This window comes from Notothenia coriiceps, unplaced genomic scaffold (assembly GCF_000735185.1).
Source record: "Notothenia coriiceps isolate Sejong01 unplaced genomic scaffold, NC01 NC01_scaffold00037250, whole genome shotgun sequence".
NCBI classification, from domain to species: Eukaryota; Metazoa; Chordata; class Actinopteri; order Perciformes; family Nototheniidae; genus Notothenia; species Notothenia coriiceps.
In genome coordinates, this window is record NW_011369951.1 from 3136777 (window position 1) to 3151466 (window position 14690).

Here is a 14690-nt window from a genome sequence, read left to right on the forward strand (position 1 = left end):
GCAAACCCTACACTCGCATAGGCCAAACAATCGCTTCCACAATCCTAGTGGGAGAGCCGTTGCCTGGTAACAGGCTTGCCCTTCTGAAGGGTTAGCCCAGGAATATGAAGAGTTGGTCACTACAACCGAAACTCTTTTGACTGTCCATTATAAGTTGCGTAAAGCACGAACTGGAACAGCCAAATTCGGCGGCGGCCGCTGTTCCCCCGGAGGAAGCACAGCGCTTCCTCCTCATACAACCGGCAGACCAAAGGATGTTGGCTAGCCGTCTTTCCTCCAAGGCCCACATGGCATGGCAGCAATAGGCCAGCCAGGTATACTTTGCGATGCGTAGAAACAAGCTCTGTGTTTATCAAATTAGGTCCCTGTAGAAATGATAAACACCCCAACAGGACATTGAAAAGGATGGTGCCCTCTTTTTGAAAGGCACCACTCCCTCAACACCACACTCTCCACTTAACAGTCCATAGAGAGACTGGTCGGAGGAAGATACTTGCACCCTGAATTAGTGTTTATCACGCTTCGTGCGGGAGACCCACTGTATCTCACGATTGTACCACTCACGGGCCAGCGCCCATAGGCGCCCAGGCGCTCCCGGTGTGTGGGTGAAATAGTCGTCCCCCCGCCTGAAGACAGTATGTCCCCCTGCGTAGGGGGAAGCTGCCACGGCTAGTCCGCACAGCAGCTGATAAAATCTCCGCCAGCCAGATACATTGCCGGCCAGTGCGGAGCTATCAGCGCGATCAGTGTGTGGCGGCTGTTCTCGTCACTCTGGCCAGAGTTGGGGGTATCAGAGCCCAGGGGTGGAACGCCGTAACAGAAGAGACCCGAGCCAAACGTGCGCGAGCGCGTCCACGGCCTAAACCGGATGCCGTTGTAGAATCGCCGCATTGAAAAGAACAGCTGACATTGAGACGTTTTCTTTTGATGCGAACAGACCACCGCGGCATCCGGCCCGTAACGCCACCCACAGCTGACCTCACAACCATTGGATGTAGAGTCCGTCTTGCATACAGTGGTACACTCTGGACAAGCAGTATCTGCCCCGAGGTTCTCACTCCCTGGTACGTGCGTCGCTTCAGAGAGAGCGAGACGAGGCGGCGGGAAGATGGGGGGCCCTGGTGGCACCCTGGTGGCACCGCCCCGAAAGACACATCTGGAGCTGGGGAACAGGGAACTTTCCAGCCCTCTGTCACCGAGGAGACGGAGAGGAGGCAGTCAGGCCGCCCGCTCTTCTTCCACACCCCGCCCCCCACCCCGACTGGTGACTGAAAATCTGAGTCCGGCTGGTTGCCTGACGGCTTGGCTGCCGGAACCGGAGATTTTCTCGGCAGAGCTCGTCCTCAATCTCCTGCCATGGGCTGGGGACTCGGCGGCGGGCCTGTGGCCTCTCGCTGCCATCGGTACCTTGACACAGGGCAGGACGTGAGGCAACTTGGGCGAAGGACTGCAGCCCAGAACGTGGCAGTGTAGCGGCTGGACCTTCGGGGGAGACAGAGGTGGAGGGCCTCGTCTTCCTTCTTTTTCGACTCACACACTCCGCTGCACTCGAGACTGAAAGCGGAGCCGAAAATAACCTCGGGAACGATAGTGCAATGTCCGAGACATCCCTCTTTTTCCCGGTCTGGGAGGTTGGTCAGGTTGAAGCCACCTGGGGTCTCCCTGTACCACCATTACGCCCATCTGGCTTTGGCCCGTGGCTGGACTAGCAAAGCGCTGCACACGGAGGCAATGTCCGTGAATCGCTGCGATTCGTCCCACACGGCCGGCCCAGGTTTGCTCGACAGGTCCTCGCCGAGCCTCCGTCCTGGTAGGCCGGTCAGCAGTGAGGATACTGTTGAGTGCCCTGGCGGAACAACGCTGCGGCTTTATAGGCCCGTTCCGGTCATCGCTGACTGGGAATCGGTCTGCCTTCCCGGTAGCGTGGGGTTCCTGTCTGGGGGGTGTCGGAGCCCAGCGCTCGGTTGGAGTGGTCTGCCAAACCAGCGGTTCCATGGGCGGTATGCGGAGCAGGCCGAGCCTCTCCATGACCGTCACAGGTCCCAAGGGAGGAGGCACCCTGGATTGGGGGGCCTTATTACTGAAGGGCGAGGGTCTCTCCACTGAGACCGACACCCTCGTCCAGTATCGCTGGGAAGACTGGAAGGAGCTGCCTCCTTTGTCCTCGCTGCTTGGGGCAAAGTCGTAGCGAGACCTGGAGGTCTCCTTGGCCATTTCAGGCCCTGGGATGTCCAGCCTGGACGCGGCGCGTTGACACACGGCCTGCAGGTCCATGCTCAGACAGGGCGAAGCTGGTGAGCTATTGCCCGGCTCCGGTTCAGCGGCTGCCGCTGTTATTGAGCCCCAGCCTGACACAGCACGGGGCTCAATTTCTGCGGTGGACGCCCCCATGTCTTGATTGCTGGCCGGCGAAACAGCGGACATGGCACATAGCCGTCGGCGGAGGCTCTTGATGGTGAAGCGGGCACAATGCCCGCACGAGCCGGGGTTGTCGATAGCCTCCTGGGCGTGTTCCAGCCCGAGGCAGGTCGAGCAGACCTGGTGTGAGTCTGTGCTGAGAAAAAATTATTTCCCAACCTGTCGTTAATCCGGAGAAAAAGCGACGGTGTAGAATTTTATTCTCAAAGAATATTAACTGGTGTGTTAATACCTTTTTATCTTCTTCTCCTCTGGTGTGAGAGAGAAAAAGAAAAAACGTCCTCGCTACCATGGTGTCGGTAGTGAGGGAAGGCAAGCTAGCAACAGGTGTGTTACTAGCTTGAAAAATCAAAACCTTACCTTTATTTCCGAAGAAAGAAACGGCGAGGTAGATTGCAATACTAACTGGTGTGTTAGTATTAACAGTCTTCTTGCGAAGCAGAAGAGTAGCCGGCGAGCGCCCGTCGACCGAAAGTTAGCTTTGGGTTCAGTCTGTGGACCGTTAAGCTAGCCCGGCTACTGATATGTCGAGATGTGCTCTGAAGCGAGAAGAGGTGTTTGAATGACGCTGCGACGTGGCGCAAGCTACTTATAGGGTGGGTGGATTCCCTGACGCTGACGTCAAGATCACCAGCCAATCAGGATTGGCGTAATGAGATTGATGCTTCTGTTTGTTCCGCGATGAGGCGCATCTCATAGTGAGACATCGAACGGAGTGTTATGAATGAGAACAGGAGTTCCTGCATGGAAGCTAATACAATGTATTTGAACCACCTACAAAATATACATTAGTTGAAGTGTACGCTATATTCAGAATATTTTCACTACTTCACGTTCTTGGTCAGACAGCCCTTTCCAATGGGGAACTGAAGTATACATTCTCTCTTTGAAGCCACCGGACTCCTTTGAAAATAATATGAATTTTCCCTTGCAGAACAGGAAGTTGCTGGTCTGCCTTTGTGTCAATCGGTCACTTTGTTTGTTTAGTGTGTGAATGTGAACTAACCCTGTAAAACACAAAACTCACACAAAAACAAACAAACTGACAAAGGGAATAGTAGACCAGCAACTGTTGTGTTTTAGACGGAAAAATAAAAGTTGGTGTCAAACAAGTCTGCTAGTTTTGACTAGAGAATAGATAACATCTTCAGTTTCATTGGAAAGGACAGTTTGAAGGAAAGGTAAAGCGGTGAAAATATTCTAAATAAAGCGTTCAAATATAAATTGTGTAGGTGGATAAAATCTCAATCCCTAGCAGTGCATTGCTGCTTCTGCTGTAACTCTGTTTCTCCAGGCTACTGACCATTAACTGTCAGTGATACACTGACTATAGATAAAGACCTCAAACAACACTTCTAAACATCTGAGCTCTCCCTTAAAGCATATGAAATTAAACTGTAACTGTGCTTTGTGTCAGGATCCTGGTGAACATGGACGATAACATCATTGAGCATTACTCCAACGAAGACACCTTCATCCTCAACATTGAGAGCTATGCAGAAGCCTACAAGATCACGCTGATGGAGATCTGACCGCTCCTCGGTGGACTCGAAGGACCGCAGCTTTAGACAAAAGAGACTGCAATCCACGAGGCTGCTATTAATTGGCTGATAAGCTGACTGACAGTATTGGAGACGGTCCATTGGTGGCGTAAATCAGATGCTCATAGAAACCCCTATGAACTGGTTGTATTCACTTCCTGGTTGTGCTTACCCCCTATGTTGTGAGGTGAATTGATGGAGCACATATCTGTGTTCCCCACTTTTACTGAATATTTGTTATTGTATGAAAAAATAACTACTTTCCTGTACAGTCTGGTGATCTTGCCAAATAACACATCTGGATTAGCCTCATGTCTCATGCCTGTATGTAGCCTGGATTAGTTGGTCCTAATTAACTTAGCTCCTTTGCATGCCTTTGTTAGTTGTGTTATTATTTATTTTTTAAGGACAATGTTTTGCATTTCTATAGCAATTTATTCAAAGATTTCAAGTTCTTTACATTTCAGTGACTTTGTTTCTAGTTGCCCTCTATAAGAGTACTCAAGGAGTTTTTAAATGACAATTTTTCAGCCATGTTGTTCTAACTATAAACATGTCAACAAATAGCCCAAGTGTTTATTTGTAGGACGTAACATTAGATTCGAGTAAACAACATCTGCCAGGTGTCAAATGGCACATGTCATCATGTTCTTGGCTGTATTGAAAACATGAATAAAAGTATAAACATACAGATGTCATGTTTGGTAAAAACAAATAAGAGAAAGAGTGAGCCCTTTATGAGGCTGTGGAACAGGTGTTGTTGAGCTAAATGCTAACACAATGAAAATGCTAACAGGGTGTGCAGTCTATATTTAAGATAAAAAATGTTTAATGCTGTCCGAAATACTGTTGTAATGCCTTCATGAGTGTGTTTAAAGGTAACTTAGCTACACCAAATCACCTCGTCACTAGTCAGTAGCAGTTACTGCTTTACTCTGTTAAACTCGGCTAACTTAAGCTAGTTATCTTTAGCCAAATTAATTTGTTTGTTTGATGTTGCTGTAGCAGTTAGCTCCTGGTTGCTATAAGAAGCCAAGCAAACACCTAATATTCTGGTGACTGTGGCAGGGCTGCTACATCTGGTATCTCTGTGTTGTCGGGTGCAGTTTATCCATAGAGTTGAACACTTTCAGCCTCACCACGTTTGGCAGGCTAGCATACTAACATGTGCTAATTAGCTTGGGCCAATGGAAAAGCTTTCAATTAAATAAACCAAAGCCGTACCTTTTGATCGGATGGTGACGCTTTGAGGCTGTAGCTGTATTTGACCCAAATTGTAAGTGTTTGGCCTGATAATGGTGCTACAATTTATACCGTTTCAAAAATGTATTCTAAATGTTATACTACTCTCTTAGCTTAAAACCCACAGTACAATATGACTGGTGATGCCAGAAGAAAAGTTAAGGAATCAGAAAATTCATCAAGGCTTAGGCCCATCATCTACGAACCATGACATTTTTTGGCATCCCTCGAATATTTGACAGGAGTGGTCAAATAGATGAACCACTGTTATCCCGAGCCATGCGCATGGTTAATTATGTCTTACTTTCAAATGCAACATTATGACTATTAAAAAGAGAATCAGCCATTTTTCCACTTTGTCTTTATTTGAATAACCAAATGGAAAACCTAAACAGAATACATACATACCAGTTAACAATACAAAATCTACAAAATGATACAGTGACAAAGTGTTTTGTTCGACAGACAACTGTACAGTATAAATGGATAAAATACTGTATTTCTTTTTGCTTCTATTTCAGTCATCTATATTTGGCACTTGACCACAAGATGCTATTGAAGTTAAATGTGGGACTGACGTACCTGATTATCACCTACTTGAAATGTGTATCACAATCGTTTTTCTCCCAAAATTATCATTAAGCTTCCTGTTGTGTACCACATATTTTGGTGAGGTAAGTGAGAAGCTAGTTAGAGCTAACGGTAAATCCTGCAAAAACACAGTGAGGTTTGGTGGACGCTGCTGTTCCTCGCTATCAACTCCAATGCTTTGTTCCATTTGTCAATTGTTACTGTGCGACATAATCATAAAAAAAAGTGTAATCTCCCTTGTCACAGTTGCACTTAAATGTTTATGTGCACATTAAAGAGATGTAAAGTCACATTCGCAAAAGACTTGACATTTCCAGTTGTTAATGTTGCACTTTAATGACTTGTATGCCATCGTTTATACACAATCCTAATGACTGCCTACGTGTACCGACTTATTGGGAAACAGATGTCAGTAGACTGAATTGGACTGAGATTTGTAGCTTTTTTCTCTCAAAAAGGGCAAAAATAAGCCTTAAACTAAATGTGGCTAAGGACTTTCTGAATGAATAGCAATATGTGTGGTCCTCTCCTTTTTTAACATCTCAAGTATAAATATGGGTGATATACTGTACAACTTTCTCTCATATCATATTCGTCAAGTAAATTAAAATGTTTATAATCACAATCCAATAATTTATAAGTCAAAATTGTAAAATTATTATTTTTTCCACTGTAGCGAACCGCCACAATGTGATCACAGAGTAAAATAATATATAAGTAACATACTATATATTCATACAACTACTAACTTTTTCTTTGCTCATACACTTGTTGAACCACAGTTCACAGCTCAGTTTATGTGAATATGTCAAATCCATGTATCCTGTATCTGTTAAATTAAATAGTGGGGTGTGTGTGTGTGTGTGTGTGTGTGTGTGTGTATGTGTGTATGTGTGTATGTATGTGTGTATGTGTGTATGTGTGTGTACAGAACTTGGCATAAAAAGTCATTTTCAAAAGAACAGATGGTTGTGACCTGTAGTCAAAATATTCTCCTTCGTTTAGAAATCTGAGTATCATTTTGGTTTGATGTAACCTTCCTCCAAAATAGACATTTAAAAAAAAAAAACTGCTTTTATCCCTTTTTAAATTATTCTGTACTTTAAAACTAAACGTCCCAGATCTCTTGTCTACATAAGCCATACTGTTAGCTTTGATAACTTGTAGTGCCAGACTCATTTACTTCATTTTTTTTCCCAGTGTTAACATGGAGCTAGAATACTTTAAAAATCTGTCAGTCATCACTCAACAACCCGAGTCAGTTAAAAGAGAACACAATGAGCATAAAAACAAAAACAAAAATAAACTTGAACTCGGCTCAATGTACCTCACGAATCTGTTGGATTAACCTCGTCGACCGTCTTCTCCGACAGAGATAGCACAACTTTGATTCAGCGTTTAACAAGTCTTTGATGGGATTTCAGTCCTTTATGTTATATTTCTACCACGTATGAGATCGGTGTTGTCTGCAGATTTTGATCAGGCATAGAGGCACATGTTAGCGTCTGAAAGACTATATCTGCAGCAGGCTTTGGTATTTGTAGCAAGTACAGTTGCATGTTGTGTGTGTGTGTGTGTGTGTGTGTGTGTGTGTGTGTGTGTGTGTGTGTGTGTGTGTGTGTGTGTGTGTGTGTGTGTGTGTGTGTGTGTGTGTGTGTGTGTGTGTGTGTGTGTGTGTGTGTGTGTGTGTGTGTGTGTGTGTGTGTGTGTGTGTATGTGCCTCTAAAGCTCAATTGATCAAATGTCAACCATCTCAGGTGGGTCAGCGGGGAGATATATTAAAATTGTGTTAAATGAATCAAAGCAATGATGGGGGAAGAGTCCAGTTTTCTACAGCCCAGCGCTGCTGGGATCACACTGCAGCAGCCGGACGATGGAGGGGTCGCTTTTCGCTCCTTCAACAAACTCATCAAGGGACAGTTTACCTGTGAGAGAAAGACAAGTATTAATGGTTTTGTTTATTCATTTCAGATGATACAAAATATGTTTAATCAAAAGAAAAGAGCAGATATCTTCCCCATGATGATGTTACTTTCCTTAAACAATTGCTCATAGCAATACAGAAAAAAGTATGGTATGAACCAAAAAAACCCATGTGCAGGAAAGTCTGTTTTAGCAGGAGCGTCCCTATAGCCAAACAAGCTTTAAATAAGTAACCTCCTTTAGTTACAACAGTCTGTGACTAATCCATGTTTTTAATAACAATAATCTTGTACGTCTAATAAATGTGTGCATTGTATACATCTATTGTGGAAAATAATATAGATTATTGTTCAACTTAGACTGCTAGACTGCATCTACAGGATTTGGCCAGTATTGCATCATCTTTTAATTTAATTGGTTGAGTTTTAGTTGTCTTGTGATCATTTGGGCTATTTTTAGTAATAGTTTATTGTTTTCTTATGATGTTAAGTTAGATGAAATGCCAATTAAATTAGCCTATATTCTCCATGTGCAGTGTTACTCAGATTGACAGGGCACTGAGTTCAGTTGTAGGCTTTAGAAGCTACTGTGTTATCAGAAAACACTGCAGCAGAGTGAAAGGCAGAATGAAGAAGGCTCACCATCTCGATTTGTGTCCATCTGCCTGAAGATTTTGTCCGTTCGTTTCTCCGGTGTAGCCTCGTCCTCGGGCATCTTCATCACAGAGGAAACCATCTTGTAAATAGCCTGAAGATAGAGGGAACAGAGAGGAGGAAGTCATAAACAAGATTTTATGTTTCAGACTACAATTGTAAAAAGAGTTTTTTGTGGTTAGTTAAGTCACCTACCTTCTTTAACGTTTTAAGTGGGTGTATTACATTTAAATAGTAGATATCTCAGTCAAAAACAAAGCGTCTGATCACGTTTCATAGTCCGGCTAAAAGCACAAATGCAAGGTTGCATCAGCTAGATTGTTGAAGATGCAGTGAAATATATATATGACCCATCAATCAATACAGCTCCTCTGGGATGAAGACAGATAAAGGATTACTTATTTATTTATGTTTAGCTCTGACGCCGATGCGTCTGCACGGAAACAAAAAGGGAAGAACCCAGGCCTAAAAGACATGGTTTAGGTTTTTAAATAGATAAAGTGAATGTATTGCTTCACTGTTTAGGTTTTCTGACGAACTTAAACACTGAAGCTGTTGCTATATATCAATGTTGCTGCGTATGTATGTTGTTCAGTCCTTGACATCTTTCTATTTGACGGTTAGAAAATGTGAAATATTCCTCCAAATGATGAAGAGTGTTTCGGATCATCTGCATCCATCACACGGACACACACAACTTGTATTTAAATAATCGGCTTATATGGGCGGGTAATGGTTCAGCCTCTGTTACAATTGTGATCATCTTTAGGCCATGTTATGGATATCTGTCACTAATATGACAGCTGCATTGAGGAAGATGAATGTAGAATACAATTACAGAAACATAAATTAAATTCATTCAGCAACATATTTGCAATTAAATGATTGTACATATCTTTTTGATTTGGACTATTATTCAAACCAATGATTTGAAGACTTCACCTTGGATTGTTATTGTGATGGACATATTTTAGTTTTCGAGTAATGGTAAGATGAAGGGATGCTGCAGCGGACCCTATAATCAGGCATCAAAATACATCAGCTGATCTAAATACACAATGAAAATAATAAGTAAATGCAGCCCTCTGTTGGACTGATGGACATTTAGCAAAATGTATCACGTCATCCCTACACATAAACACACCTGCACACACACACACTTGCACACACCTGCGCACACACAAAGAATAAAACATGGACGATTGGTGAAAGAATGGGATTACACATTATCTAGCACTCATTTTAGCACTGGGATTTGCGAACATGTGTAAAGGATTGCTGTTGCGCGTCAGAACCGGTTATCCAATAAGACGAGGAGCCTGGGTTAAACTAACTGTTGTAAAGCAACACCGGAGGGGGGTGGGGCTCACAGCTGCTGGATGCAATGCTGAGTCAATATGTGGATCAGAGGAGGGCCGCTCCCTTCTAGGAATACATCACATATGAGTGTTATTGAGAAATGTCGGAACTGCTGGTTTCTAAAATGACTCAGTGGCTGGTTTCCCTGCTGTGGGCGGTCAAATGGTGCAGAACACAGAAGCAGATGGAAATACGATGGAGCAGCTGGTGTGGATGGCTGGGCAAAATATTGCTTCACTGCTTGAGTAGTTTGAGGAACATGACGCTACGATGATGGCATGCAGTGGCCACTGAAAGACTGAGGGCTGTCAACAGATAGAGAAGCAGAAAGTGGGGGGTTGAATGAGGTCAAATACTCCAGACTTTAAAACCCACCGTTACAATCTCCAGCATCTCCGCCTTGCTAATGTATCCATTCCCGTCCAGATCGTACATACTGAACGCCCACTTCAGCTTCTGGTCCAGCTGACCACGAGAGGTCACGCTGAGAGCGATGATGAACTCCCTGAAGTCGATAGTCCCATCTCCGTTGGCGTCAAACGTGCGGAAGACATGTTCGGCGAACTTGGTGGCGTCTCCGTAGGGGAAGAAGTTGGCGTAGATCTTCTTGAACTCCTCCATGGAGAGCGCGCCGCTGGGACAGTCCCGCAAGAAGCCCTTGTACCACTCCATGATCTCGTGCTCGGTGAACTCCGTGTTCTCCATCAGGTCCTGCATGACGTCGGGACGGAGCTTGCTGTTCTGTTTGCCCATGGTCGCTGCTTTTGTTCAGGCTGTGGGCGATGTGAGGGAAGCAGTGACTTCGACTGCAGACAAAGAGGAAGAAAGAAAGAGAGAGGGGGACACAAAAAGGTTGTTAGAAATAATCTGAAATAACCTTGAGAATCTTTGATACAGCTGGGAGAGAGGAGAAGGCGATATCAAAAGATCTTCATGAATTGTCCCACTTTGAAAAGCTGGATTAATGGTTTTTCATTGTTTTTGAGAAATACAAAATAATAAACCGACTCTTTCGACACCAAAAATTCAGTTGAAACCTGTATTAGCCAACTTTTTGTCCACCTGGGGGCACTGGAACAAGCTGTATATCCACACTAACACATCATCATCAATATGTATTCTCTTTTCAGCTCCTGATAGAAACTTCTGGATCTCGAGCTACTCACAATTAGGATGTCATCATCTTCCAACTAAAAATACTTAAGAGATAAGATTCTTCAAAATCTGCTTGGCTTCCTAACTTTGCAAAAACATTTCAAATGGGGAGTTTTAGGATATCAAGTGCCCTAACGTTATGTTGTTTGGAGCTGTTAACATCAAAGTGTTGTTAAATTGTGATACATTGGGTAGAAGCTTTCAAGATCCTGATATCCTCCTTTCAATGTAGAGGAAGGAACATTTGTAAATGCACCAACAAACTGTTTTTCTTCATATCATCACTTTATATGAGAGTCACTGTCACTTGTGTTGCCCTGTATTTGGGGGTTTACAGAAGAAGTGTTGCTTTCATTTTGTCTTTTTTTTTTTTTAAAGGCTGAAAGATGTGTGTCTTTTTTTAGCTGCGCTTATCTTTTTTACAGTTTGTTGCAAAAAACATTAGCATAACCACAATGATAGTAAATAAAAGTGAATGCACACGATGAGGTTGTGCATGTGGTTTTGTGCTCATGCACAGCCTAGTTCAGCATCCCATGCAGCTGCAACAGGAGACCACCACATGTGTTCATGACACACACACACACACACACACACACACACACACACACACACACACACACACACACACACACACACACACACACACACACACACACACACGACGGTTTCCAACACGCAGTTCCTCTGTAATAATAATAATCAAGATCAGCCTAGTTTTAAAAATATATTTGATTGCAAGAAACCAAATATATATAGATATGAAGTAAACCTCAAGTTAAACTGGACTTTTTATTCTTTCCTGGCGCATAATAAACATGCAAAGTGAAAAGAAAAAAAAGTAACAATCATCTGCAGTGGATGCAAACAGCGAACATGGAGCCTTAACACTCAACAGAAGACTCAGTTCATCATTTAACCCTGCAGCTAATGTGCTTAGCACTTTCCCCTGTCAGACCAGCGGAGGAGAAGAGGGAAGCTGTTCTAAGCTTAGCCGAGGTTAATGACAGATAAAATCACCAATGGCAGGCCGACTGGTAGTTTGTTCCAGGAAGAGAAATCTGTCACCAATATGTTTCCACTCAACGTTTGTGGATTTTATTATTTTGTTCACAGACTCAAAAGCTCAAATATAAAAAATCATAACATAATAAGAAATCTAATTCATATTCCTGCATGCACATAGACTGTGTACAATCCCATTTGACTTCAGCGGATCCAGTAATTAACCACGCCTGATTGATAAGACTTCATAATGGGATTATGGTATTTTTGCTATTAGTAATTTACTGTACTTAGAGCTAATGAAAAGTGCTGCTTCAGTGACAAACTCAACAGTAAACAGAGTGGTGGAAACACTATTATTCACAAATTGACTGAAACAAATGTGTCATTTTAAGTGAAACTGTATGAATATGAAGATCTTTCAAAGAGTGGTTGCATTTTGAATGAAATACCCTGATGTTCTATTAGTTTTGTTGACTGCTAATGCAAGTATTCTGCCGCCTTGTCCCTTTATTTCACACTCACATGTTCCATAAACAGCCAGCTATAATCCTTTAATTAACTCAGAGTAAACAATGGGCTCTAGCAATGTGGCAGCTGCCTCTAATGAGTTCCCTGCTGTTACTCATATAGTTCACTTCAACGCCAGCGCGGATGCTGGAGCAGCGTGAAAAGAAGATTAACACATGTTTACACTCTCATCACTCCTGGAACAAAACCCAGCAGCAGATACACAGCGGGGTCCGGTGTGAACGGCTGATATTAAGACTGGAAGCATGTCCGGCTTTACATTTTACAAAATCAAACAAACATTCTAGACCGTAAGGTGACACGGGGACTTTTAAATTGTCAAATTAGCACCAAAGGTAGTAGGAAACTTTTTTGATCATCTATTAAATCGCTTGAGTTATTTTAGACTAAATGACCAAACATTTGATGCCTCCGGCCTCTCACATGTAAGAATTTGCTGCTTTTTCTTATTCTTCTTCACTAAAGAACATATTTTTGGTTTTGGGTCTGTTAGATTAGGGATGCACAGACTGCACACAAAAAAGTGCCATGATGTTGGCTGTAACAGGGACTGTGATACATGCAAATATATATTCCACTGTACTTAAAGAAAGTTAAAGGTCCCATGTCATGCTTTTCCGGTTATTACCCGTCCCCTTGTGTGTTATGAAGGTTTTTATTCATGTAAACGGTCTGCAGAGTCAAAACCCTCAAAGTACACCCTGTAGCGAGTAAAACTCTAACACAGAAAATACCTCCCCAAAACGCCTCGTTGGAGATATGTCACTGTCCATTGATTCTTCCGGGCAACTCATGATGTCATGCGTTACCCGGAACCAAATGGACCAATCCGTGGAGCCGTTACGTTACGTCCGCGGAGCCGTTACGTTAAGCCCCCGCTGATTGGTCCAAATTGACCAATCCACGGACTTCCTCACAAACACACTCAATGCATGCAGCTCTGCTGATCTCTCTCCCTGGCTGCAGACTGATAACAGACTGTTGGGATCGCGGCGAAATTCTCTCTGCAGACCCATTCTCACAGCGTTTATCAACCTTTTTCTTACTCAATATCAAGCCACACTTATTGTTTTTACTTCGGCTGTGACTTTGTGTGTGCTCAGGGTGAGTTTGGCTGTGTTTCACTGTGTATCGCTAAACAAGGAAACCACACCTCCACGGAGCTCAGCGCGATTCACAACGTTCCGACCAATCAGAGCACACTGTGCTCACAGGGAGGGTGGGGGCTGGAGCTATTGGAGCTACAAAAAGCCGTTAAAGGCAGAGAGTGAAATTCAGTGAATACACGTAGTTTACAGAGGTGCTGTATGAGAAACCAAGTGATTTTGGAAAATTGCACAATATAAATATATTCTAGTAGACCTCAACAATGGAATTATGATCAGTGGAAATGGCCATGACATGGGACCTTTAAGTGTAGTTCGAAAAGTTGCAGCTACAAAGCTGGAGAGACTGTTCGACGGAGTATGACCGCAGTTAAATCGCTGGACTTACAGACCAGACGCCAGCCCTCCATCCTCTACTGGTGGTCCGACGGGGTGCTGATGAATGAACAGTCAGGAAGAAGAAAGTTCAGAAAAAGCTGTTAACTCACCAGCACGTAATCCACGTCTCCGTCAGAAACATAAATGTCCAAATCCCGGGGATTATAAAAAAGTTATTAACAGGATAAGTCTTGTTATGCCTAGGAATCTAGCATTGATGAGTGCCAGGCGGAGAGTAATGCTCACTCTCTTCCCGGTTTTCTGAGGTACGATCCAGCGGTCGAAGGTGTCTGTGATCTCACGCACCTCCTGGCGTTATACCGCCTGGGGAAATTAGCCTGCTCGGTAGGCTCACTGAAGCGGTCCATCCGGAAAGATGCGGAGGAGCCATCTCTGACTATGTCATGCGTGGGCAAGCGTAGCATCCACTGCTATTGAGGCCAGGGGCCTTTCCACATAGAGATTGCAAGTATAGTCCCTGATGCCTTACACGGCTTCTCCGCCCCGCTTACCCTTCATCTGGGCGCTTCGTCTGGGGGATGGCATATACCCCTGGCGGCTGCAAAGGTATGCCGGTATGGCTTTGAAAGGGAAGTGGAGGAGGAGGATTCGAGGTTGGCTCTCTGAAGCATTGCTCTAATACCCCCCTCCTTCGCTTATGATTTCCCATAAGCGACTGGCGGCTCCGTAAACTAGTATAGCAGAGACATTTTGACAAAAAAACACAAACAATTAAATTACTATTTTAAATCTTTATATTTTTTTATTTAAAAGGCTGAACAGGCCAT

The 14690-nt window shown here is 43.8% G+C and overlaps 3 protein-coding genes across 3 annotated transcripts in view; 2 read left to right on the plus strand and 1 right to left on the minus strand.

Annotated features, from left to right (window-relative positions):
• Positions 1-14690, plus strand: part of hexa (hexosaminidase A (alpha polypeptide)) — a 189123-nt gene that overhangs the window by 163119 nt on the left and 11314 nt on the right. The gene's annotated exons all lie outside the window — the stretch shown is intronic.
• The window catches only part of LOC104966695 (putative 2-hydroxyacid dehydrogenase UNK4.10), a 60429-nt gene that overhangs the window by 40413 nt on the left and 5326 nt on the right, over positions 1-14690 (plus strand). The window lies entirely within an intron of this gene.
• LOC104966690 (neurocalcin-delta B) lies at positions 7433-10529 on the minus strand. Its single transcript, XM_010795920.1, has 3 exons — positions 10103-10529; positions 8357-8462; positions 7433-7717 (listed from the first exon to the last, which is right to left on the minus strand). Exons 1-3 carry the CDS (start codon positions 10478-10480, stop codon positions 7623-7625), a joined length of 579 nt encoding a protein of 192 aa, XP_010794222.1. The 5' UTR covers positions 10481-10529; the 3' UTR covers positions 7433-7622.

Bases quoted from the DNA above. Each gene is read 5' to 3' on its own strand.
- LOC104966690 (XM_010795920.1), bottom strand. From the start codon at position 10,480: ATGGGCAAACAGAACAGCAAGCTCCGTCCCGACGTCATGCAGGACCTG. The intron at 8,463-10,102 runs GTGGGTTTTAAA...CTCTATCTTCAG, and splicing joins AGATGCTGGAGATTGTAACG to GCTATTTACAAGATGGTTTC. The intron at 7,718-8,356 runs GTGAGCCTTCTT...TTTCTCTCACAG, and splicing joins GATGGACACAAATCGAGATG to GTAAACTGTCCCTTGATGAG.